At 39.9% G+C, this 27,543-nt stretch overlaps 1 protein-coding gene across 2 annotated transcripts; it reads left to right on the forward strand.

Moving 5' to 3' along the window:
* The first annotated feature begins 1,486 nt into the window (after positions 1–1,486).
* On the forward strand, positions 1,487–27,543 carry tdrkh (tudor and KH domain containing). 2 transcript variants are annotated; one of them, XM_028475443.1, is made up of 14 exons: positions 1,487–1,549; positions 5,661–5,791; positions 5,869–5,960; positions 14,682–14,883; positions 15,084–15,223; positions 20,249–20,579; positions 20,724–20,890; positions 20,988–21,163; positions 23,741–23,805; positions 23,905–24,059; positions 24,140–24,250; positions 26,096–26,150; positions 26,931–27,010; positions 27,077–27,543. In XM_028475443.1, exons 2-13 carry the CDS (start codon positions 5,680–5,682, stop codon positions 26,984–26,986), a joined length of 1,662 nt encoding a protein of 553 aa, XP_028331244.1. In that variant the 5' UTR covers positions 1,487–1,549; positions 5,661–5,679; the 3' UTR covers positions 26,987–27,010; positions 27,077–27,543. The 2 variants fall into 2 exon arrangements, with proteins under 2 accessions (XP_028331244.1, XP_028331245.1); XM_028475444.1 differs by lacking the exon at positions 1,487–1,549 and having other exon boundaries at positions 5,660–5,795.

Genomic DNA, 27,543 nt, shown 5'->3' on the forward strand with positions numbered 1-27,543 from the left:
ATATTTTGTATTTTTAAAAGTCTTTATGTTCAAGCCTTTTGACAGACTTGTTTGTGTATTGAGTCGTATCAATAAATATGATTTTATTTATAATGCTATTGTGTCAAATTACAATCTTTCAAAATAAGGGTTCATGAAGTTCCAATATCAGAAACCTCCTTCACAGCTGTTTGTGGTCACTTCAGCCCTGTTTTTAGCAGACATGTCGGTCGTTTACCAGCAACTCTTTTATACACTATTATGACTTGTGCAGAATATGTGCATGTTAGTACGCAGATATTGATTTAAGGTGCGTTCCATGTTATTTCAACATATTCCACGGACTAAGGTCTCAAAAAATTCTGAATTTTTTACCAATTGTTTCATGATTATTCAATAGTTGTCTATTTTGGTGCTTCCTTAATTTGTTTCCATTTTCACCTTCCAATATCTCAGGAACTATATCACATAGGAAACTGAAATGTGGTATAGTAATACAGCTCCACCTACTTTCTCAGAATATACAAACAGATGTGCTATTCACCCTATCTGGTGGACATGCCAGCCATTAACCATTAGTGATGTAAACAATCTATGTGCATAGCTGATCACAGGCAGATGAGGCATTAGCTAAGTAGTTTACTGAAGGCCCAAACATGTTCCAGACCCAAACCCTGACAAACTGTTTTTCCATTTTTGAGGGTCTGGCATGTCCACCAGATAGGATGTATAGCAGATATTTTTATATATTCTGAGAGTAGGTGGAGCTGTTACTATAGCACATTTCAGTTTCCTATGTGATGTAGTTCTTGAGATATTGGAAGCTGAAAATGGAAGCAAAATAACCTCCTCACTAAACTGGCCATATCTCAAAACATATTCATTCAATCAAAGTAAAAAATGACGTGCTTATTGAATAATTATTGAATAATCATGGAACAATTCCTAAACATTTCAGAATTTTTTGAGACAAGTGCGTGGGATATTTCATTTGTTGGAATGACTGGATTTATCAAGTTAACTCACTTTGTTTTGGTTTTTTCATTTAGAAAATAAAAACATGTATTTCATTAACCTACAGGTTTACACGTGGTGTTCAGGTTGAAGCACCGTGTTATTGTCATGTAAAAAAAATCTGCATTAATTCAGTTTAAAGATACTTTATGGATCTATGAGGAAGATTAAATAGAGGTAAAAAATTTGTGATGATGTTTATTTCTTTAATTCATTGTTTTTAATCCACTCAATTTTCTGTGTATTTCCTTTAATATTATCACACGGGAATGTAGACCCAGATTCAGGAATAAAAACCCCAGGAGTATTCCGGTAAATCCTTCACAATAAAATATTTTTTTAAAAAGTAATTAATTTTTATGCGTATTATGTTTTTGCAAAAATGTTAAATATTGAATAGATTTCATGGAAATTATACGTGTACAATATTTTAATCAATTTTGTTACACTTTTTCCTTGTCCACGATAGTTGTTTACGCGCACGTTATGCGTGTTTTGGGGGCTTCTTCCGGGTAACTTGACGCCCAGTGTCGGTCGGTGTGTCAGTGAGCAGCGGGTAAGTCTTTCTCATTGTGTGTCCTTCAACTTTTAGTGCTCTACACCGTGACAACGTGTTCATGTGTTACAAGCATCGTGTGCGCGCCTTCAAACGGGGTTCTGTGGAGGTTTGTGGATGTCGGACGTCCCTTCCCGCGGTAACCTAATGCTAGCCTATATGGCTAATGCTAGCTTCCAGAGCAGCAGCAGCAGCAATGCTCCACTGTGATGTCAGGCAGGGTGTTTGCATGTGTTCAGATGTACGGGCCACTAAACGTTAATGTTTATCATAACGCTTAGTGTGGGATGCTGAGACGTGACGCAAAGTGTTGATGTTGCATTAAAATCGGTGACCCGTTAGATTCTGTGACCACAGGTGGCGACAGTTCTCTGTTTGAGCGTGTTTTAGAGCCACATACATAAACATACGATGCATTTTCTTTTTAAACCTCCAAAGTAAAGGAATAGTACGAATATAAACTTGTTTTCTTACGAGAAGAAAAGTTGTAATATAGAGGGTTTTTACCTACATCACCTTCTGGGTAGTAACCCGGATGCGCGGCCATATTGGAGGCACACGGAGGTAAACACTGCGATGGATAAATGTCCGAAACCACAGAAAAGCTCCTTAAAATGCATTATAGAAAGGCATACAGGGAAGGAATTGGTCTCAATATTTGGAAAAGTTAGCGTTTATTCATGCAATTTACAAATAATATTAAACAAAAGAGCAGGGTATTATAATTACAAAGATTCTCATTCACACTTGGGTTTTATAGATTGTCCATTTCTGATCAAAATTAGCAAAGTTCAGTTTTATGTAGTGAATTATTTTTTTCCATCGCATAGATTTCTTCCATTATTTCTTCCCATTGGGACAAAGTAAAGTGAGACTCTTCAGACGGTTTCTTGTTATGGTTTTTTTGCTGGCCATCAACATAACTTTGTAGAGGTATAAATCCTCAGATCGTATAGCTGAGTATGATAGTAGTCCAAGCTACATAGTTTGTGAGACATTGGGAATCACATAGCCAAAGATTTCATCTATTACTTTTGCAATGTTTACCCAGAAGGGTCTGACATTAAGACCAAAATACATGGGAATGGTTGGCATTCACACCACCACAAAGCCTCCAGCATTGTTGAGGGCTTTTATAGCTGCCTATTTTTGATATGGGGTGTAATTAAAAAGCCTTATAATGTTCTTCCAGCCAAATTCTCTCCATTGTCTTGAGCTGGTGGACGTGTGTTGTAAAAGACAGAGTGCCATTCATTCACTGACAATTTGAGTTGTAATTCAGATTCCCACTTTTCTTTTTTTATACAATGAGCCAGTACCATTTATAGTCTAGATACAATTTTTGAAGGTAATTTTTGGTATGCTCCCATCATCATTTCCACCAGCTCACAGCCTTCTTGTGAGAGATGGGTCTTTATTTCAATTTGTTTCCATTTGGAATAAAGAATAATACATTGGTGAGCAGCAGTGGGGGCCCCTACGCTCAACAGCTCTGGCGAGAACCTTAATATTAATATCTTCATTTAAGGAAGGGAATTCCATATTTTCCAGCCATTTTTCACGATCACATAAAATCAGAGGCAATTACTGCACTACAAATACCTTGTTGCCAGATGCCACTGCACACTTTCAGAGCTCCAAGGGCTGTTTTTGGTCTAAAATTCAGGGACATTAACTATAGGAATCTTAATAGTCATGGTTTATTCATGCTTTAGTCTGAAATGCTAAAAGCTTTCATTGGAAGCGTGTCACTTTTAACTCCACTCAGAATAAAAGGGAAATACATTCACAGAACTAGATTAAGGATTAATAATAATTATAACATGACTACAGTGACTAAAGTTAGATTTCTTCTTTTTTTTTGTTGTTGCTGTTTTCATTTCAGGCATGTTATTCAATTTGTGAATTTGAAGGGCCTGATAATATCTCTGACACAATGATTATCATGTTGTCATTTTAACTTTCTACTGCAGGCCAAATTACAGTAAATACTGTAAAATGCTGGATTTGGTTCCCGGGCCTTGAGTTTGACCTGTGTGCTTTGCTTCTTTTTTTGTAAGACTTTTTTTTATTGTTTCTTTTAATAAAAATCAAAAAAATATTTATATTATCATTTTTTAAATTTATTTATTTTTTTACCTTTTTTGGTTTAAATGATGATTTACACATCACTACACTTAGTTTGGCTCATCTATGCATCGTTTTATCAGAACTGTCGGAAATCACAGCAATCAGTAGTTTGATGAAGTCCAGATCCAGTTTTTAGGAATCCCTGTATCAGTCCTATGATCACTCTTGGTCTGTCTGTGAGAAGTAGAGGTGGGACCTCACGATACGATACGATACATAGCTCATGATAACGATTATCTCACAAAATGACGATACTGCGATTATCGATATATTGGTCAGAAATCAATCTACGATAAATCTATGACATAACAAGGAAAAGAAAAGATTAAGTGAAAAAATACTAATTTAATTTTAGTGCAACATTTCTGTAAATAATTGTCAACTAGGGAGGGGCGATATGGACTAAAAAAAATGATCCCGATAATTTCTGGTATTTATCACGATAACAATAAACATCACGATAAATAAAAAACTATCAATAAATAAAACAATTTCCAACTTAAAGTGTAAACGGTTCATTAAAAACACAAATACATTTGAATACATCAACACATTAAAAATCAGTGCATGTGGATCACTCCATTAGTGTTATTATACAAAATGTATTTATTTCCTCATTTAAAATGAAACTATTTTCTAAAAAAAAGCACATGAAAAGCACAAATTACTCCATCAGTGTTTTTACTGTTGCTGAATCTTGTTTCATTTATCTGATAATGAGTTACATAAAGTTATGGTTCATGAATATTTCTCTGATTTTCTATAATTAAACCAGATCAAGCTGATGATTTAATCATTCAGTATATTTAGGTGTAATAATCTCAATAGTTACATTAGTCTAATAAGACCAGCTTTGTCTGTGAACACGTGAAATATCATTAAAAAACATTGCGTTTCACAAGTTTGGACAGATGCATAATGACTTTATTATTTATGCTAACATTTATTTCACACAACGTGTGACATGTTTAGTTTTTATTCTTTCATACAAGTGTTAAATCTGACCATAAACAGATCAGTGGCTCTCTGTGGTTTTATGACAGTAAGACGTGTTCTTTTTATTTGGTCTGTTCCTTATTATGGAGTGGTTAGCATTACCTCTTAGTCCAGTCTGTGTGTCGGTGGGTTAGCTTAGCATAGTTAGCTTTAGTTGAGTTTCCAGTTCATAATCGTTGCTACAGGTTCATCTCTGTTCCCGTGTTTGTGGAACTTTGAGTGGATCTGATGGAGGAACTTGAATAGGTTGACTTTGTTGGATGGTTATCTGGTCTTAACCAAGTAGTGGTCCATGATGTATCATAGCACGGCAGCTTCAGTTGGCCGTGACGAGCACCGCCGTCTGTGTGTGAGAGAGCTGGGGGCGGGAGGCGTGGTGCACATCGCGGCCGCGGAGGCTTCGCTGCGGACCTCCCGTAAACAACGTTCCACTCCAGAGAATAATAAGTTGACAACAAACGGGCAGTTTTGGCCTGTGGAACAAGGATTTTATAGGCATTCTTGGCTAAATTGAGGGACAAATGGCCCGTGGCCCTCGCTAATTTCCGACATGGTAATTTTTTGTTTATATCGTGGGATGACATTTTCTTACCGGTGAGAATATTTTTGACGATAAATCATAAACAATAGAATATCGCACATTCTTAGTGTCAACATACCAATGTAAACGAATAAGTATCTCCAATATCTCCTTCTGTCAACAAAAAATAGAGTCTTTTCTTACCAGTGACACCATTATAATGCAATATTCCAGTAAACAAAATATTGGTTCCTTCAACAAACAGTGTTAACATTTCTGTGAAGATCTACCTGCACATTTTAGTGAAAAAGCAGAAAAGGTTTTGAAAATAATAAAACAAATCTTAAATCTAAGAAAAATATTGTCACACATCTTGTGAGAAGAGTGAAGAACACTACTGTGCTGCATGAGTTACACTGTGCACACATTGATGGAGCGTACAAACACCTGGTTCTGTGTGTTCAGGTGGAACATCCTGCGTGCCATGGACGCTCATCACAGCAGCCTGGTCTCAGGAAAACTGGTGGCTCTGGCTGCAGGTCTGTCCGTGGGGGCCACGGTGGGCTACATAGTCTATCGACACATCAGCAGCAACAGGAAGTATTCTCTGCTGAAGGGGTTAAAGGTCTCCTGAGACATGGCGTTTTTAATGACATCACTTGTGAATCCACAGGTGAGGAGGCCGACACCTCCGTCTCCAGGATGAAATTCCCTGTGGAAGTTTACAAGAATCTGCACAGGAACCAAGCTGGCTTTTTAGACATGGTGAGTAGTTCAGGAGCAGTGAACAATTCCAACTGAACAATTTCAGCATGTACGGTAATCCCAGTTTGACGCTGCTGGTTTCTGAGGTCGTTGAGATGATTCTGAGTGTGTCAGGGTTTTAGTCTCTTCACTTTCACTCACAGCTATAAGTGACATGAGTTTATAATGTAGTTTATACAAACTTTATCCAACAAGGAATGAATGAGGTCAGCACGTAATCCCATGATCCACAGCAGGGATTCTCACACTTTTTCAGCATGTGAGCTACTTATAAAATTACCAAGTCACAATGATCTACCCCAGATCTACCCACCACAAAAATGCAAAACATATATTTCACATATATTTATTTTCACATATATTGAGGGTTCTTTACATGTACAATGTATGTTGATGTACCTTGCATAACCGCTTGAGCTAATTTTGCACAACACAACATAATTAACTATGAACATTTTTTGTAATTATCCAAGTTTACTTTGATGGCTCGCACTGAACTGAATCAGCGAGGGATGCATAGTCCGGACAGTAGCTGCTGACAGCCAGCCTCAAGCATACTTCCAAATGTTCATCAGTCATGGTGGAACGGTACTTGGACTTAATGATCTTCATGTGGGAAAAGGCTGACTCACATAAATAAGAGGAGCCAAATAAGGCAGTCAAGGAGGTAGCACAATTCCTCATGTTGGGGTACTTTACCTCTGTGAGTAAGTTCCAGAACTGTCCATGAGCTCCTGACTTCAGCTCAATGTCAGCTTGTAGAGTCAAAATCTCATCTTCCACTCCAGAAGAGTTCAGGACAGTGTTGCATTTTTTTTTTATTGTTACTTTTTCAATTATACATACATATAAACAAAAACATTAACATCAATGATGTTTCAATTAAGAACAGTGAAACATCCCCCTCCCCCCCCATAGCTCCAGCTGAGCTATTCTCATGTTTTATAAACAATAACGGAAGTTCAAACATGCTGTGAAAGGGTAATAAATAGAAAGTATATAAAATATACAAAATGAATATATGCATATGTACACATACACAATACACATGCCAGACAGTACAACATTTCTGGGCACTGCCCCTTGTGGTGTATCATATTTTCTCATATTTCAAGAAATCAACAGTATCTTTTACCCATGATTGAAAACTCAGAGGATGTTTGTCCTTCCATTTACACAATATCAGTCGGCGTGCCAAAAGAGAACCAAAAGCAACCATAGTTTTGAGATGCAAGTCAGGTGGTATGACCCCAAATATTGCCGCTATGGGAGTGGGTTTTAATGACGTTTTTAGGACATCTGTAAATGTTGAAAATATCAGTTTCCAAAACCCATCCAATTTTGGGCAAGACCAAAACGTGTGTAAGAGTGCGTGGTGCTTGCCTACAACGGTCACATAAAGGATCAATACCAGGAAACATTTTAGATTTTGATTTTTTTGATTTTGGACCAGTGGAGGCGATGCATAACCTTGAATTGGATCACGGCGTGTCTTAAACAAATGGAAGAAGAGTGTATATTTCCCACAGCTTCTTCCCAGATTCTCTCAAAGTCCTAACCCCAATTCTTCCTCCCAACAGTTTTCCAACCTGATCAAAGGTTTCAAGTCGTGAGTGTTAATTAAAGAATAAACAAGTCCAATTGACCCTTTAGAAGATGGGTTCAGTTTCAAAATCGAGTCTAGGAGAGAGCTGGTCGGTGTGGATGGAAAAGAGGAGATAATTGTTGATACAGAATTACGAATCTGAAGATATCTGTAGAAATGTGACCTTGGAATATTGAATTTTGATGTCAATTGATCAAAAGATGCAAAAATTGCGTCCATATCTTAAAAGAGTGTTTAATTATTGGATTTGAAGAATATTCAGATATACGTTTAAGTAAAGGAAGATTTGTATTAAGCAATGCATCTAAAGAGGTAGAATGACGGGGCAAATGTTCCAATTGAAACCATTTAGCGTTTGAGTTTTGGGATTCTTTCCAGTTGAGTATATTTTGTATGTTGGCAGCCCAGTAGTAGTATTGAACGTTCAGCAGGGGAAAGTCCACCATTTTGACAATGGCGTATTTTTACGTATTCTAGGTGTTTTCTTATTCCAAATGAACTCCGATATTAGTTTATCAATTGATGTGAAAAAAGATCTTGACAGGAACAGAGGAATGCTCTGAAAAACATGTAAAAATTTAGGCGGCACATTCATTTTAATTACATTGATTCTACCCCCTAATGATAAAGGCAGCAGACCCCACCGTTCCAAGTCTTGCTTTAAATTACACAATAATGGGGGAAAATTAGCTTTGAAAATGTCTTTAAAATCATGTGTGATCCAGATTCCTAGATATTTAAATTTCCATGTGTTAGTTTTCAGAGAAAAAAGGTCAAAATTAATTAATTTTGCAGTAGTATTAAGTGGCATGATTTCATTTTTTTGTAAATGAACTTTGAACCCTGATATTTTGCCAAATTCTCCCAATGTGTTCAGTATGATCGGTAAACCAGTCAAGGGTTCAGACAAGAAAAAAAGTATATCATCAGCGTAAAGGGATATCTATGTTCTGAACCATTTCGCCATATCCCCTTCATATCAGCTCTACCACGTAGTGCAACAGCTAGTGGTTCAACTGCTACAGCAAATAATAGGGGCGATAGTGGACATCCCTGTCTGGTGCCACGTAACAGTGGAAAATAGGCAGACAGATTATTGTTCGTATGTAGAGCAGCTGTTGGAGAGGAGTATAACACTTTTATCCATGAGATAAATTTGGAGCCAAAGCCAAATTGTTTAAGGGATTGAACAAATAATCCTACTCCACCCTGTCAAAAGCTTTTTCAGCATCCAAGGATAAAATTGTCTCTGGGATGTTGGATGAAGTGGGGTCATAGATGATATTAAATATCAGCATCTTCATATTGATCCTTACAACGACAACCAGCGTGTCTTTACTACTCACCAGGTCAGATGATAGCATTAATATTTGTAAGGTAAATTGTCACTTATCTTCATGACATGTTCAGTTTTGTGATGTCTCTGGTAGAATTTTGGCTTTCACAAATGCCAGGGCTTCCCCAGCATTTACAAACTGTTTCTCCATCCCGTTGTGTGTGATCCGTAATCTCGCTGGGTAGAGGAGGTCGTATCGGATGTTTGGGCATCCCCTCAGCAGCCGCTTCACCTCTGTGCATGCTGATCTCGCCTGCACCACGCTGGGAGGTAATCCGGGAATATATAGACAGTAGCTCCGTTGATTTGAAGCGGGCCGGTTTCCCGAGCACGGCGGAGAACCTCCATACAGTCCTGATAATAATGTAGCTGAGCTACAATGGCACGGGGCTTATATGATCTCCTTGCATGCAGACCCCGGTGAAACCGGTCGATCAGAATGTCTCTGTCCAAGTTCAGCACCTTTCTCAGCCGACTGGAGACAGCAGATGGACTGCTGGAACTGGGTGTTTCAGGCACATTCAAGATCCGAATATTGGAGCGTCTCATCCTTCCCTCAAAGTCGAGGCATTTCAATTCAATCTCCAGCCGTCCCACTTTAGTTTGCAGTGAAGTCACGTCGTCAGAGCACGCTGACAGTCCACGTTCTATTTCGGATATGGTTGTTTTCATCGTGTCCACGTCGGAGCGGATTGTAGCCACCTCTGATTTCACAGCTTGTAGGTCATTTCTAATGACTTCTAGCTCCTCAACAAGCACGGTTTTTAGCTCCGACTTAAGCAGCACGACTATTTCATTCTTCAATGAACGAAGTATTTCAGCTTTCATGTCTGCCGTGTCCATTTGGTCATGCGGTCGCGGTGACTCCTGTCCACCAGCATCAGTAACCGAGGCCCAGGAGTAGAGGATCCTCCGGCGAACTTGTATTTTCTTAAGTTATTAGCCATTGGTGCAGCAAGTAATGAGCAGCGACGGACAAAGCAGACACTTAAAGCGATATAACGTCGCCAAAGATGATAAAAAAAAGTGCCGAGTTACAGCTTTTAAAAAAAATTTTCAGTAGAGCTTGGCAAAATACGTGTTACTCTATCGCCTGCTCGCTAGCGCCCCCGTGTTGCAATTTTTGATGCGAGTGAATCAACATCAGCATCTTCACAAAAAGGATAGAACATGAATGTAGCGACTGGCTCGAGCAAAGAAAAGACAATTGTCAATCTGCTCCATGTAGCATGCACTGTCAAGTTGCACGCAGGCCTTCTCTTGCGTCTCCAGCTCTGACGCCAGGCTCTGGAAATTTGCCAAATAATGGCGCTGCAGCTTTGAGGAGAGATGTTGCGACTTTCGTTTGAAAGCATTAACTGAGCTGATCATATTGATCACTGTTTTGTCTTTTCCTTGCAGCTCTAGATTAAAGTCATTCAACATGTTTGTCAGATCGGTTAAAAATGCCAAGTCTAACAGCCACTGATCGTCATTTAGTTGCTTGTATTCTACATGTTCAGTGACACAGAAAAGCTTCTTAATCTCCAGACAGAGCTCTCAAAATCTTTACAGGAATTTCCCTCGACTAAGCCGTCTCACGTCAGTATGTAGCAACAACTCAGAGTGGTTGCAGTCAGCCTTCTTCAGATGTGCATGGAATAACCGTCTTTGAAGAGATCTGGCTCAAATAGAACAGGCGATCTTCGTTGCCACATCCATGATCTCTTTCATGTTGAGCATTTTAGCTGATAACGCTTGTTGGTGGATTATGCAATGGTAATTCAAGAAGTCTGGGAAAGCATCGTCCTGCCTGCACTTGGCAATAAATCCATTCACGCGGCCAACCATTGCGGGTGCTCCATCCGTGGTGATAGACAACAATTTGTAAACTGGGAGCTGAGTTTTCTCAAAAAAGTTTTTAAACTACTGAAATATGTCCTCTCCTCACATGTGTTCTTTCATTTCTGTTAATAGCTCCTCTTTTACAGCGACATCACTAAACACTATACGAATGAAAATGCACATCTCGGCTGTTTCACTCAAGTCAGTAGATTTGTCCAACTTCCACATTTGCTGGGTTACATCCTTAGCCATGGCTTCACAGCACTGTGTAGCTGTACTTCTTGACAGCTTTGATTGAAGATAATATTTTTGCCTTATTTTTACGGTCTCGAAACAATGAGTCAGCTGCTTCAATGAATGCCTCTTTTACCACCTCTCGTCTTGGAAGGACTTTGTGTTACTCACCTGGAACGATGCTTCGATGGCGGCTTTTGCTTTTGAAGTATGTTGTGTGAAAAATGACTGCTGTCCGGACAACTGGGATTTTAGTTCATTCACCTTTCTCTTTCTCAGCTCGCTTTTTGGCGGGAAGTCGGTGTTGTACTTTCCATGAACAGTCCGGAAATGCCGCTCCACATTTCCTTTTTTTGGTATTGCGATGGCAGACTGGCAGATGAGGCAAACGCACTTAGAAAATGACATTGTGAAAAAAAAGTCCAATTCCCATTCCGTATGAAAGTGAGAAGTTTTTGTCTTCTTACTTGGTCCAGCATCCCCACTCATTTTTGATGAATATAGGCTTTCTTTAGCTTAAAATCGAAGGTAACTCGCTGACTAGCTTGTTAGCCTTGCTGCACTTAGCGCCGTTGTTTGCGCATGCGCGGTGACCTAAAGGTCAGAAAAATTCAGTAGTCATCTGACTGGCTGCCCTGTATGTCAATCAAGTGACGGGATGGCTGATAGGCTGACCTTTAGGTCACCGCGCATGTGCAAAAGCTAACAAGCTAGTCAGCGAGTTACCTCCAATTTTAAGCCCTTTTTTGACGGGATGGATGATAGGCTGACGTCTATTTTTTTAATGTCATGCGATCTACCAATACTACCTTTGCGATCGACTGGTAGATCGCGATCGACGTATTGAGCACCCCTGATCCACAGCATATGAGGGTTACTATCACTTTTGTAGCATTTTTCTTAGTGATGCACCAAAATTCCAATTATACAGGATGTTGTGATGATGCCAGCAAACACCATGGTTAAAAAGCGCGCTTGTCTGGAAATGGGCCAACTTGTCCGTGGACTTGCAGAGCGACTGTATCTTAATGCTTCTGAGCACTAGGGCTGAACGATTTTGGAAATTAATCTAATTGTGCTTTTTTTCCTTATTGCGAATGCGATTTAATTTGCGATAATTTTCTCAAGGTCCTCTTCTCATGTATTTTTCAACAAACATAATGAATCAATCAATGTAATGTTCTAATAAACAATATTTAAGACAGTTTATTTATCTACTTCGATTACAGTTGTAAACCTAAATACTTTGACTTGCAGTCTTGTAACATTTTTCCAAACAGAATTAAATTGTGCTTAAACAAAGTTTTTAGGTAAATCAAAGTCCCAATAAACACAAAATAAACAAATGTATGTTCTTATTAAACTTTAAGAAGGAAACAAAACTTTTTGATCACTAATAAAAATATTATATTAACTTAACACAGCAGCACACAACACACTAAACTTATTGATCACATCACAGTGAAAATATTTCCTTTTTATTTCACCCATATCCCCTCCCGGATAGTAGTGGCTGCCACAACATTGTGGAGGAAGGAGGGGGAGGGAGGCCTGCTGGGTATCCGGGGCAGCGTCGGATATTTCAACGACCAGTGTGAGACCGCCGTGCTTGCCAGCGCAGAGTGGGGTTTTGGTTTTGAGCGAAGGACCCCTCATTGGAGCAGGCTACGAGACGCGTTTCTTGGTGGAGGAGCGCAGCATCTTCTTTTTTTATAGCCAAAATAATTCCACACAAGTGACGTGCTGCTCCTCTTTGGTTCTAAACTTTGTGCAGTATCGGCTTCTGTTGTTCAGCAGGTTAAAGCACAGTCACATGTCCAGAATTTAAATCGCAGCCTTTGCGGTTAGAAAATCTTGTTTTATCATATTGCAAAATTATCGCAAATGCAATTAAATCGTTCAGCGATACTGAGCACTAAAGCTTTTACTAATCATTCAGTCTGTCAGCGCACATTTCTCAGAGATGCTCTGGACTTTATCACAACTGTACTTGATCCACGTTATGAAGACCATTACTTGGATGGGATTAAAGCAGCGCACACAAAAAATTATGCTCGCTGCAATGAAAGCTTGGATAAGCAATAAAGCAGGGAAAGCTGATCGTCATCATACTAATGTATGAGTGGAGTCAAGTTAAACATTTTATTTTTGTATTGTTGGAACGTCAGTGCAAAATATGTATTTTCATATTTTTAATTGATTTATGCTTTGAAGTATTAATATTAATTCATACTTTTGCACTGTTTTAATTTTTGTTGTTAGTACACATTCAGAGCTAGGGATATAACGATTAATCGTAAGGCAGTTAAAAATCGATTCATAGGTATCACGGTTCATATCGATACTCTGAATATTGAATCGCAGTACTTTTTTAAACAGCAGATGGCGCTATATATTTATTCTTCTCTTGTCCAGAAGCGTAGGTGGTGGGCAGAATCGTCTTCTACTCTTAAACATGTTCATAAATGATTCTTTACCCCTTGAGCACAGAAAGAATATCTGTAATATTACATGAATATCTGTAAAAGTCACGTTTTTCTATTAGCTCTGTCTGCTAGCATAGCATCTCTTCTTCACTGCTAGAATAGCTGCATGCCAACCGACCACTGGGTTAGCAGCATTCTCTGCTGGTCCAAACAAATATCTGACGTAAATACAGTACAATGACTGTTTTTTTAAAGTCCAATTGTTAAGGCACAAAATACATTTTCAGTTGCACTTTTAAAAAGAAAAAAGAACTATTATGTAGAACCAGAATTTAAATTAATAGGCTTCTTCTTCATTTGTATTATTCCTTTATTTATTTCATTCAGGATTATATTTTTTGTTAAGTTGCATTGTTTTGAATAGTTTATCAAGGAATTCTTTTGACAATGAAAAATAAAAGGAAAATAATACAGTATTTTCTAGTTTTTTCCCGAAAAAAACAAAGAAATATTTTTCAGTCATCATTTGTCTACAGTCCTATTTTGTAAAATAAATTGTGAGAGAATCGTATCGTGAACCCAGTACTGTGAATCGAATCGTATCGGGAGTTGAATGAATCGTTACATCCCTATTGAGAGCCATAAATGCGATGGGTCTCATAGTTTGCATAATAATTTATTTCGGTATTCCTGTTTCGGCCTTGGTTTTCTTTTTTTTTCAGTTTTCAGTTTGGGTAGGTCCCTGATTTTTATCCGTCATTGTTTTTGTCAGATATGCAACATGTCCCTCTAACCGGACCTGTAGCGGGTCATAGACTGGACTACTGTAATGACTTGTATTTAGGATTGTGAGAAATACATAGCTCACTTAAGCTTGTGCCATAATGGCTCTGCACCTAATAATTATATTATAATTGACTTCCTGTGAGCCGCTCAGTCTCAGGAAGTGGGAATGCAGTCTCAGCAAAGACAAGAATCTTTGTAAATTTTTTTTAGTCCAGGTGTTTGAGTTGTGGAACTCTGTTACTGAGAATCACTTTATTTATTTATTATTTTTAACAGTGTCTCGTTCTTTTTGTTTTGTGTGTTAGTTGGTGTTATTTATTCCGAGTTCCCTTGTTCTTTGATATCCTGTGTTTACATGATGTAAACATTCTTCTATAAATGTTAAATCACTGTTTAACTCTGTTATATAAAGAGAACAACTGCTCACACTAAGATGAGTGTAGAAGTCAGGATGTGGTCAGTCTGTGTGTTTCTGTGACCTCTCCGTGACCTCTCTACCTGTGCTTCAGGTCTCCCAACAGTCTGGAGCTCACGTGCAGGTCTCGACTGATTCTGAGGACCTGGGCCATAAGACGGACGTGTGCTTCGTGCTGCAAGGCTCAAAGGACCAGGTGTTGCTGGCTCGTTGTTTCCTGGAGAACCTGGTCACTGACTGTGAACCAGTGACGGAGGTTTTGGAGATCCCTCAGACCTCTTTTGGACGTATTATAGGTAGACGCTCTCACACCCGTTTGTTTCAATTTTCTACATTTCACAGTTTGTCCCTTTTTCTGAAAGAGGAACAAAACAATGTTGTAGGAGAAAATTAACTACGGTTACAAATGTGTTTTTTTCTGCACAGTGCTCAGATGCTGCCTTGTGGATGGATGACATTCATATGTGTGCATATGTGTGTGTTTCTCTCTTTGCAGGTCGTGGTGGTGAGAGTCTAAAGCAGATTACCAGGACCACAGGAGCCAAAGTGGTCTGTTCCAAAGAGAAGGCATGTGGTCCAGGAGCTAAAGGCACTGTGACCATCACAGGGAACAGACACGAAGTGAAAAAAGCAAAGGTGGGAGGAAGAAACACACAACTAACATGTTTGCTGTTTCTAGCATTCAAGTCTACCTGTAGTGAAAATGTATATAACAATATACCAATAAACAGAATATGTGCACCATTTGATAAGAAATGCATTAAAAGGACTTTTTAGAACAACTGGTACAGTGCCCAAATATGTATTCATATAGTGAGAGGAGCTTAAAGGTATTGTAGACGATGTTTAGCTTCCAGGTGGATCATCAAGACTATTGGTCCTCCTAATTGTCAATCATGTTTACGAAAGGCTGTCGTATGTGCTCGTGCCCGGTGCGCACCGGGTCCTTTGAAAATGGATTTTCACTTACTGGTGAAAAACAGAGCTGTGCACGAGGGAAACTGGGCTCGTTCACGCTCTCCCGCACACGTAGGCGTGTTGCGCATGCGCGTTTTTTTTTTCAAAATGGGGAGAGCGCGTTTCCTTTTAAACATCGTCCACAATACCTTTAAGTAGAGTTGTCAATTATGGCCAAATGAACAGGTGTATACACTCTACTCCAGTGGTTCCCAAATGGTGTGCCGCGGCACACTGGTGTACCATAAGGCAAGTCCAGGTGTGCCATGGGATTTTGTGACAACCGTACTGTTGCGGCGATCTGCCTGAGTGCTCCAAACGCGGGGTGTGTGGTGACGTCATGTTTGGCACGAGCACCTTGCGACATCCCACACCCCTCAAGCATAAACCAGCTGGGTGGTGCTGGGTGCATGTGCCGCTTCAAGCGCATGCCGGCGCGTGCTCATACTGCTCCGTGTGCTCGCATGATTCTCCGCGGCACACCTCTACAGGTGAGCGCAATCACACTGATGAGAAAGTCACCCTATGAATGGCCTTTGGCTGTGAGCAACGAAGCTGAGAACATCTGAAACATGCTCTGCACAATACGCACGGGAAAAAGACTGAAACCAAAGAGCTACCGATGAGCTCATGAAGACTAGACTGTTAAAATGTGAACTCATCCTTGTATAATTCATTTGCTGAGTTAATTAAGTTTTTTATATGAGAAGAAGAAAACAGATTAACATTAGCTTAAAACCTTGTTTATGTATTTATGGGTTAAAATAAGTAACTATTTAAAATATAGCAAATTTCTTTTTAATAAAATTCAGAGTGAAAATATTGAATTTATGTATGGAAATAGTATAATTTAAAAGTATTTGTGTTGAGAAATGGTTCAATTAAAATTTAAATTGTAATACTGTATCTAAAATTGATATAAACATAAGGAAAATACTTTAAGGTTATAAAAGACCTAGTTTTCTGTTTAGTTAATGCCTAATTTTACTGTTTACTACCTGCATTGATTTAATAAAAAAGTTTTGAATGTACTTTTACCAAATTAAATGTACTTACCTGAAATTGTGTTTATTTGTACTTATCTTAGTTGATGAAAAATTATGAACTAATTTGTGTTTTATGTTCAAAGGTTTTTCACATTTCTTGTCACTGGAAAGAATAAAAGTAAGAACGAGTGAAATCCTGAGTCTGGTCAATTCCTTCCTTTTTTAAGTGTGAGAATCCATGATGTTACAAAGACACTTCACACATACATTATTATTGCAATATACAACTACGCAAAAATAATTATATTTTAATTTACTACTTTGTATACACTCATTTCACAATACAGTGGCAAACTCTATACCTAAAAACAATTCTTTAAAAAAAAAAAAAAAAGAGAGAGAGAGAGAGAATGCAATATAACGCTTTTCCCACGGTTGTGTGGGCAGGAATTATAAGACTGACAAAGGCTGTAGCACAACATTAAAACAGAGAAGCAGAAAGAAAAATGGAGCGCTTTCTTGTACGGTCGCCTATGATATTATACATGATATGAGTGATAACACATGTTATAAAGGCTATTTTCCACAATAGGTGTGCCTTCAGATTTTTACTTTTCCTTTTGTGTGCCTTGGGCACAAAAAATTTGGGAACCACTGCCCTACTCTGTAATGTTATAAAGGGGTATATGTGCGGGTGTGATTTCCGTGGTTTAATTCTATGGGACATGCGCACGATAAATAAAATTTGTACCAATGCTGCGGTTTAGGTCGAATCTGATAAAAGACGCATACATTTGCACAAATAAAGCTATTTATTTAGCATTTAACATTTCTTAGTGCAGGGGTGCTTATCATCTAAGGTTAGTAATTAATATACAAACGGATGTAATTTAGCGAGCAGACTGAGATTAACTTTATTTATAAAACGTGTGTGGCTGACACTTCCAGAGAAAGAGTGTGCGCGCGTGTGACTTGCTACTCCTCCGTGGGCTCACACACACGCATGCGCTTGTCACGGCAATTTTGCGGTTGACCTCATTTGGAGACATGATTTATGCTGTGGTTGAATGATGGAGTCCAGTCGAAGCATGATGATTTAAAAAAAAAAGATTTATTATAAAACTAAATAAAAAAGGAGTACAAAAGAAGCTTCCATCCTGTAGAATCAAAAGCAGGCCCCAACAAGGATGGTCAAAAGGCTCCTGGAAGAGCAAAAAACAAGACCCACTCACATTTCACAGCTTAAGCTTTTATACAGATAACAGAATAAGTTCCACCCTGAGGTGAGTAGAAGGAGGGGGTCAGATGCCCAACAGTGGAAATGTTTGAGGATGATGAAGACGTGTATATAATGAGGAAGGTTGGACGCCACTCTTATCTGTCCTTGATAGTGTGTGTGCGTGCGTGTATATCTGCATGTGAGTTTGAGTTTGGCCTTCAGCAGAGACTTTGTGTTGCACTGTGGATACAATATGATCTGTACTGTTTAATCTAACATGACTCAGCTGTTCAAAAGTGCAAAAAGTAATGCAGTCATCATGTATTAAAACATGACAAACCTGAACACACATTTGACGATATGATGATGAATATAATAATTGCCATAACATGCTTCAGCCGCACACATGCACGCACACAGTAACTCACATCAGGTTGAAATGCGTGTGTCTCACGCCCAATGCGTGAGACTTGAGAGCTTTGCTAGTATATCAGTGTGAGTGCAGCTGCTCAGACGCCCCTCCCCCCTCTCCGGTCTCCGTCCGGTGTAACCCGCGTTGAATCCACGGTGATTTCACAGTAAAATGAAAATAAACGTTTTGAAACGTAATCACCAAATAAGGAACAGTCAAAAAGTATGTTTCCTCAAAAGAGAAGTCTGCAAGAGCTCAAAATTTGTGAAAGACCCTTAAACTATCTTCCTCTCTCTCTCACTCGTGTGTCTGCTTGGCTGTGTGCGCGCATGTCTGGTGCATGCGCAGACGTGACTCTAGCTCGCCAATGTGATTGGCTCTGGCACGCACCAGAGCGGAGCTGTGCAGTGATTGGCTCTGGCCGCAGACATGACTCTAGTGGCTGTGCTTGGTGCATAAACTCTGAAGAGCCGCCATTTTGGTCAGGATATGACACAGGTTCGTTGATCAGCATGGCCTGTCGCTTTAAAAAAAATGGTGCATTGTGGGAGGTAGAGGTGTAACAGGTGTGTTTACATTGTGGGAAGTGTAGTTTGTCTGTTGGCTCTTGGCTTGAAGCAGCCGTGTGTAACCTCTGCCTCAGTGATAAAGTGCAGCCTCCAGGTTGTATGTTTAAAGCGGCTTGAAGCAGTCCTCGCATATCACTGAATTTAATCCAAGCATAAACATTTTTAGTGTGTATCTTATACCGATATTATGGAGCTAACGTCGGGATAACTCTGACTTAGTGTCGTTATATGTCTTAGAGACGCAAAAGAAATGTTTCTGTGGGTTTTTTCTCTTGTTGTTAAAGCAACCATTGGCTTTCCACTCCACCATTGTTCAGAAACTGGACCAACGGAAGTACATCACATTCTGTCCAAAATGGCGGCTCTCCAGAGTTTATGCCCTAAGATATAGAATCGTTCTAAAAAGTGCTTTTAATGTGTTTTTTTCATATAAAAAGGTGCACATATCAGGGTTCTCGCCAGCGCTGTTGAGTGTAAGGGCCCTGGACCTTGTTATTTTGCTCCCCTACGGAGCAATGGCGCCCCCTACGCTTCATTTTCAGCAACTTAGGGGGGATTTTCTGTAGTTTTTTTTTTCTTTTTTAATTGGTACAGTCATAATAAGTGTTGCACACTTGGACACAAAAGGCACTTCCAGGCGTGCATGGGTTGTTTGAACTCTTTTTAATCTGCATATCCACACCGTCTATTTGATACAGGCGATTAGCTCGAATGCTCCCGTCTTTACCTGAGGACCCCGAGGACCCCTGCCGCTACTTAGCTGCCCCCGATGCTGCCTGTGTGCATCTCCGCTTGGTAACCGCAATTAACGTTCAATATAAACAGTGTAGCTTCAACCAGACGTAGCATGTAGCAACACATGAAGCTGCTCATCATGTTTGTAACTCCAACAGATCATTCTACATGCGCACGCACGGATGTGAATAGTGTCTGGTTGAAAAGTGTTTGGGCTTAAAGAGTGTGTATGTGTGGGTGCGTCCTCTGCGTGTGTGCGCGTGCACGTTCTCCGCTTGAGTGTTTGTGCGTCCTCCGCGCACGTGTGTGCATGTGTGTTCCAATTTTGCTGCTGTTCCCACATAAACCCTCATTTAAATTTGAAAAGTGTGTCTTTAAATCAGTCTTTTGAATAAAATGTTGTGTGTTGTGAGTGTGTGTGTGAGTATTTATTAGTGGAGGACCTAAACCAAGTATGAATAACTCTATAACTACATTCATCATCACCTTCACCAATTCAAAAAATAACATTTAGCTTTAAAGTAAGGCTGGAACAAAGACTAAAAAAACAACAACAAAAAAACTAGCTTTACTTTCACTAAATTTGGCCCTTATACATTTCTAAATTTTCCATGCCAGTGGCGCTCACTTCCACTCCACGCGATCCCCCTATGCTGTGAAAAATTGCTGGTGAGAACCCTACACATTCTGTTTATTGGTAATAATTAAACACATTTTTTGTTTTATATATTTCTTCTTCAGGTACCATTTAACACTCACTTTATCATGAACATGTGTTTGCAGAATCTGATTTTAGAAAAGGTGGATGAGGATGTAATGGTGAGAACAAAGATCTCCCAGTCATCTGCCCTGCGTCAGAAACGTGGTCACACCGCAGCCAACCAGAAGTCAAACAGTGCAGAACTTCATCCCCTCGGCTTAAACAACAACGGCCTCCTACCTCACACAGACAAGAATGGACAGGTTCACATCAACAGGACCGCAGGAGAAGCAGTAGGAGACGTTCTCCAGGAGGAACCTGAGGAAATGAGGAGCAGCACCACCGACAGCAGGGAGGAGGAAGAGGAGGAAAGCATCTCCACCAAGTCACACACTCACATGCCCAAGTTTGAAAGTAAAAACACTTCCTCAGATTCTCCTCAAATCAATTATTCTCACTTTTCTAGCTGCTAAAATCACTGATTATTGTAAACATTTAGATTTGATAGTAAACATTTTTTCCCAGATTAGTTGAGCACAGCAATGGTTTGTGTGTCAGTTCCCAGCCCAGACCTAAGTTTCCAACCTGACGAACACCTGGAGGTTTATGTGTCTGCAGCTGAGAACCCAAACCACTTCTGGATCCAGATCCTGGGTGTTCGCTCTCTGCAGCTGGACAAACTGACAGAGGAGATGACTCGCTTCTACACAGATGGAAACCCCGCTGTAAGGATGTGTCCTCATTAATGTGCATGTGAAAATGTTCATATATTCACTGAGTGGTGTGAGAACTATCCTGACCACCTGGTTTTTGACTCTACAGGATCAGAAGGTGGAAACACTAGTGGTGGGCGACATCGTTGCTGCTACATACAGAGACCACGGAAAGTGGAACCGTGCCAGGGTGCTGGGCGTGCTGAGCTCTGGGCTCGTGGACCTGTACTATGTTGACTTTGGAGATAATGGAGAGATGCCCAAAGAAGCTCTTCGTCGTATGAGGTAGAGTGAAGATAAGACCACGATTATTACAGCTGATAAAAATACACGAGCTGCGGTAATACATAATGTGGAGTGAATCAATGAAATCATACCTGCGACAGGTAGAGGTGTAAGAATACACCCAAGCAACAATTTAATTCAAACCCCAATTTAAAAAAAAAAACTCAAATCAAAGGTTAGGATGCAATGATGCAACTGCTTTCAGTTTGAATACATAGAGATCATATTTTGGGGGAAAAAAACAGATTCGTCAAAATACACGTGCACGGATGTGAATAGTGTCTGGTTGAAACAGGTTTGGGCTTCATTCGGGTCGGACGGGTTTGGGCCGTGTTCTTTTGGGCTCGGACCGTTTAAAGCTTGTGTCCCGCTGGCCCCTGCTCTCGGTTTAGCAAAATGTACGGGCTGAACGTCAAAACAAGCGTTGCTAAAACAGTGCACAATGCACATACTGTCATGTATCCATTTTAATCCCCTCTTATTTGCATCAATTTTTAGCTGATTTAGGATTTATTTTATTTTCACTTTTCCGTGAAATAATAATATTTAAAGTGAAAAAATGTACTTTTTTAAGCAGCCTGTGACCAAAAGAGCCGATTGTAACTTCAAAGGAAGAGCAAATATCCCTTAAAGACTAACTAAACCTTGAAAATATGCCTTGATTATGGGCGTGGCTCCTGGAGCAGTTAAGACACGCTCAGTCTAAACTATAAAAAAGGATGATCTATGCTGTGCTAACTAACTACTCAGCACTTACTATACCTCTCTATTCACAATCCTCTCAGTCCAGCCTACTCACCACAGATTCACAGTAGGGCTGGGCGATACGGACCAAAACTCATATCTCAGTATTTTTTCTCAAAATGGCAATATACGATATTCCAATATTTTAAACTCAATAAAGTCTGTCCAGAAAGACAATCCACGGTTAAATTGGCTGATGGAAAAATTTCACGCCAACACATACATTTACAATTTGCATTTAATTACATTGTAATTAAAGGTCCCATGTCATGCTTTTTTTCACACTTGTCCATTTGTTCTAAGAACTCCAAAAACATAGTATTTAAGGTTTATTTTCCAAACTCGCTTGTTTTCCAGAGTTTTAGCCTCTTAAAAGTCACTTTCTGATCAACTCTACACAATCAGGCTGATTTGCAGCCTACTTATGCATATTCATGAGTGGGCGTGTCAATAGATGTGACACTGACTTCCTCCTCTCCGCACGATGACGTAGGGCCAGAGGACGGCCCGCCCTCCTCCCACCCACTCCGTAGCCGAGCTCATGCTGCTTTATAAACACGAGACAGAGCGTGGGGGCGGGGCGTTCACCGGGACATACATAGACTGTAGAAATTACATACATGGCCGCATCATCTTTCCTTCAATTGCAACCAGTCGTCCTGTCCCTGCAGCTGAAAAACACCCCCATAGCATGATGCTGCCACCACCATTTTTCGCTGTTGGGATTGTATTGGGCAGGCGATGAGCGGTGCCTGGTTTTCTCCACACATACCGCTTAGAATCAAAGCCAAAAAGTTCAATTTTGGTCTCATCAGACCAGAGAATCTTATTTCTCATAATCTGGGAGTCCGTCATGTGTTTTTTGGCAAACTCTATGCGGGCTTTTCATATGTCTTGCACTGAGGAGAGGCTTCAGTCGGGCCACTCTGCCATAAAGCCCCGACTGGTGGAGGGCTGCAGTGATAGTTGACTTTGTGGAACTTTCTCCCATCTCCCTACTGCATCTCTTGAGCTCTGTCACAGTGATCTTTGGGTTCTTCTTTACCTCTCTCACCAAGGCTCTTCTCCCATGATTGCTTAGTTTGGCTGGACGGCCAGGTCTAGGAAGAGTTCTGGTCGTCCCAAACTTCTTCCATTTAAAGATTATGGAGGCCACTGTGCTCTTAGGAACATTGAGTGCTGCAGAAATTATTTTGTAACCTGGGCCAGATCTGTGCCTTGCCACAATTCTGTCTCTGAGCTCCTTGGGAAGTTCCTTCAACCTCATGATTCTCATATGTTCTGACATGCACTGTGAGCTGTAAGGTCTTATATAGACAGGTGTGTGCCTTTGAACACAGCTGGACTCCAGTGAAGGAGCAGAACCATCTCAAGGAGGATCAGAAAAAATGAACAGCATGTGAGTTAAATATGAGTCACAGCAAAGGGTCTGAATACTTATCACCATGTGATATTTCAATTTTTTTTTTTTTAATAAATTTGCAAAAAAATTCTACATTTCTGTTTTTTTCTGTCAAGATGGGGTGCTGTGTACATTAATGAGAAATAAAATTAACTTTTTGATTTTAGCAAATGGCTGCAATGAAATAAAGAGTGAAAAATTTAAAGGGGTCTGAGTACTTTCCGTACCCACTGTATTGCCCAGCTCTATTACAAAGTCAATTATCTGATCACAATTGCAAATCAATCATGATTACAACAGCAAAATGTTTTCAATTACATTTACATTTTTAATGACCTAATAATTGTAATTAATTTCCCATTAAGTGATAACAATTGTAATTGCTTCTTTGTAGCGGGCTCTGACTCATCTCTCCTGCATCCCTCTTTCAGGAGCGACTTCCTCAGTTTACCGTTCCAAGCTATCGAGTGCAGCTTAGCAGGAGTGAGACCTAACGGTAAATCCTTGTTTTAATATCATCTAAAACCAGTGTGGAGGAGTTCCCCAGAGTCACTGCTCCTCCTTTTCCTCCTCCTCCTCTTCTCATGTGTTCCAGGAGGAGAGACGTGGAGCGAGGAGGCCCTGGATGAGTTTGACCGGCTGACGCACTGCGCTATGTGGAGGCCCCTGCAGGCCAAACTGTGCAGCTACTCTCACTCTGAGTCCTCCTCCTGGCCCAGTGTTCGTCTCTATGACAGCAGCGGGGGCTACGTCAGACATTCTCTCTAGTTCCTTTCTCATGTGTGTGTTTGTGTGTGTTTGTTACTGAATCAGTCTTTGCTCCCACACAGACTGTGGATATCGGAGAAGAGCTGGTTCAGCAGGGCCATGCTGTCTGCTTCCAGGAACTGACCAATGGAAAGACTGAAGGTGAAGGTCTGGGCAGTCTGCAGAGGATGCTGGTGAGGGTTCACACACTGGTTTTTGATAGGGCTGAATGAATTTGGAAAATAATCTAATTGCAATTTTTTTTCCTCAATATTGCAATTTTTTTTTCCAAGTTTCTCTTCTCATATATTTTTCAACAAACATGTAATTTGTTCAAATAAACAACATGATATGTATTACATACATTGTTTTTTCTTATAGGCTAGGCTTATGTTAAGATAAAGGAAAATGAAGTAATAATTAATATTAAAGACAGATTATTTATCTGCAGACATGTAAGCATTCACCATGACAACCTACTCTGCATATTCATTTGAGGGAAATGTGCTAAATGGATTGAAAGCGCTATGCGACATGCAGCAGCCACTCACTCCTGATTCCCTGGGGTTTGTACTGCATATTTGCGTGTGGAGTAACGTTTGCACACATTTTTAATACCCCTAAACCTTTAGTGAATCCGTCCCATACGTATTGATCACATAACAGCAAAATAATTTCCTCTGCATTTCACCCATATCAGCAATGGCTGCCACAACAATGTGGGCGGTCCAGGAAGCAAATTTCGGGGGTGGAGGAGGGAGAGAGGGAGGCATGCAGGGTAGGGATGTAACGATTCACTCAACTCCCGATACGATTCGGTTCACGATACGATTTTCTCACAATTTATTTTACAAAATGGGACTGTAGACAAATGATGACTGAAAAATATTCCTTAATTTTTTCCGGAAAAACTAGAAAATACTGAATTAATTTCCTTTTATTTTTCATTGTCAAAAGAATCCCTTGACAAACTATTCAAAACAATGCAATTTAACTATAAATTCTGAATGAAATAAATAAAGGAATAATACAAATGAAGAAGCCTATTAATTTACAGTAAACAATGCAAAACTACATAATAGTTCCTTTTCTTTTTAAAAGTGCAACTGAAAATATATTTTGTGCCTTAACAATTGGACTTTAAAATAAACAGTCATTGTACTGTATTTACGTCAGATATTTGTTTGGACCAGCAGAGGGCGCTGGTAACCCAGTGGTCGGTTGGCATGCAACTATTCTAGCAGTGAAGAAGAGATGCTATGCTAGCAGACAGAGCTAATAGAAAACCTGACTTTTACAGATATTCATGTAATATTACAGATATTCTTTCAGTGCTAAAGGGGTAAGGAATTATTTATGAACATGTTTAAGAGTAGAAGGTGATTCCGCCCGCCACCTACGCTACTGGACAAGAGAAGGATAAATATATATTAAAAAAAGTACTGCGATTAAATTTTCAGAGTATCGATGTGAACCGTGATACCTATGAATTGATTTTAACTGCCTTACGATTAATTGTTACATCCCAAATGCAGGGTACCCAGGGCGGCCTCGGACAGGGCGACGGTTAGCGTAAGACCGCTGCCCCCGCCGGTGCAGGGTGGGGATTCGGTTACAAGCGACGGACCGCGCACCCGCCCGGACGCCGACACATCCACGACGAGTGCGACCGCAAGAGTCCGTCGAGGCCCTCAGGACGGGCTGCGAGAAGCGTCGCTTAACGATGGAGCTCAGCATCTTCTTTTTTTATAGCCAAAATAATTCCACACAACTGACTTACTAAACTTTGTGCAGTATCGGCTCCTGTCGAGTCTGAGGTCATTGTGCAAGCAGCGTTTACATCTTCATTCCCCTGCTTTACGCTGCTCCGCTCACAAGTCACATGGCCACAAGTGTTTTTTTGTTTTTTAAACCACAGCCTTTGTGGTTAGGAAATCTTGTTTTATCATATCACAAATGCAATTAATCGTTCAGCCATAGTTTCTGACCCTGTTTGATGGTTCACACTGCACAAAAACATCTTTGATATCTGCCCACAGGACGATGTCATCGGAGCATCATCTGAGCTCAGCCTCTCCTGTATCAGCCTCTCTGGTAATCACACGCTCACAAACACATGTCATACATTTGGCTACACTTTATGAAATCTCTCATATCAGAAAAATCTATAAAATGAAATAATCAATAAAATATTTGCGACAGTAATCTGAGGTTTTTAGAATCTAAGTTTAACTGCACATGCCTCTCTTCATCTAAACACTGATTAAAATACTTCAATCCAACACAACAAGTGCTTCATGAGAACAAAATATTGTATAGAAAATAAATCCCCCCCCCAAACTCAAGGTATCATGGATCAGTCATCCTGGTCCCTTTGCAGAGAAACAGCCCCAAAGCATGATGTTACCACCTCCATGCTTTACAGTAGGTATGGTGTCTTACTGCATCAGCAGTAACGCCCATACTTGGAGAAGCCCCTGACTGCAGCCTGAAGTTTGGGGCAGCGCTCAACGTTCAATAAACCAATCGCTTTCAGACTTACTCTAACCCAAACCCATATCTATTTTGTATGCCTATATAATTATGTAACATATAATAATATTTATATGGCACGATTTATTTATTTTGAGGTTGATTACTATCAGAATCACACAGCACAATAGCATGCCTTATTGAGCCCCGCCCCCAACTGTGGACTGCAGTCAGGGGTACCTCCATAATCAAGGCATTTTTTTTAAATTTCCCCCCTAGTGGCAGCTCAACAGAAAGCATGGGATTAGTTACTTTAAAAAAAAATTAAGAGTAAGAAATGAACCGTTTTTGTAATGCTATGAATGCACTTGTTTATTTTTGGGGAATGTTTTCTACTTCCAGAGGTCGCCTCAATCTCAGGGAGCGTTGATGATGTCATCGAGGACGAGCTGCTCTGAGAGCAAAGACACAGACATACGGAGGTAAGAACTCCAGCCCAGTGAGAAACTGTTAACTATTGACTCTGAATAAACACTCTGATCCCTCAGCTCCAACCGTCCTTTATTCTGGAGGGGTCCAACTTCCTCCTCATGAAGCCTTACCTCCTCCACTGATATACACATTCATGTTTTATTTTTCTGTGATCTGATGTTCTTTTACCATCATATATTTTAGTTCTATCAGCTGGTTGCTGTTGTTATATTTACTAAATATGAGAGCGTTGTGGAACTAAACATGAAAGCCAGTATTTAGACTGTGGAACACTGTGAGTTAAGCTGTGAAGTAAAGCTGTGGAACCTGACAGCAGCTGGTTTGTTGTGCAAAGTTATTTAAAGCTCATTTTGCTTCAAAGTTTAAATATATTTTGAAAAAAAATGATATACATATATATATTCTTGAATGTGGGTCTATTGTTTGTCTTAAACATCAGGATTTGACATTGGTCTTGTCTAATGCCTAATTTGAGAATGCACTTCATATATATATATATAAATAAAGACTTTATTTTATTTCA

The sequence above is a fragment of the Gouania willdenowi genome, chromosome 19, assembly GCF_900634775.1.
Source record: "Gouania willdenowi chromosome 19, fGouWil2.1, whole genome shotgun sequence".
In the NCBI taxonomy this organism is placed as follows: Eukaryota; Metazoa; Chordata; class Actinopteri; order Blenniiformes; family Gobiesocidae; genus Gouania; species Gouania willdenowi.

Excerpts from the sequence above, each read along its gene's own strand:
- tdrkh (XM_028475443.1), top strand. The coding sequence starts at position 5,680 with ATGGACGCTCATCACAGCAGCCTGGTCTCAGGAAAACTGGTGGCTCTG. Across the intron at positions 23,806-23,904 it reads AGCAGGAGTGAGACCTAACG|GAGGAGAGACGTGGAGCGAG; the intron begins GTAAATCCTTGT and ends CATGTGTTCCAG. Across the intron at positions 26,151-26,930 it reads CTCCTGTATCAGCCTCTCTG|AGGTCGCCTCAATCTCAGGG; the intron begins GTAATCACACGC and ends TTCTACTTCCAG.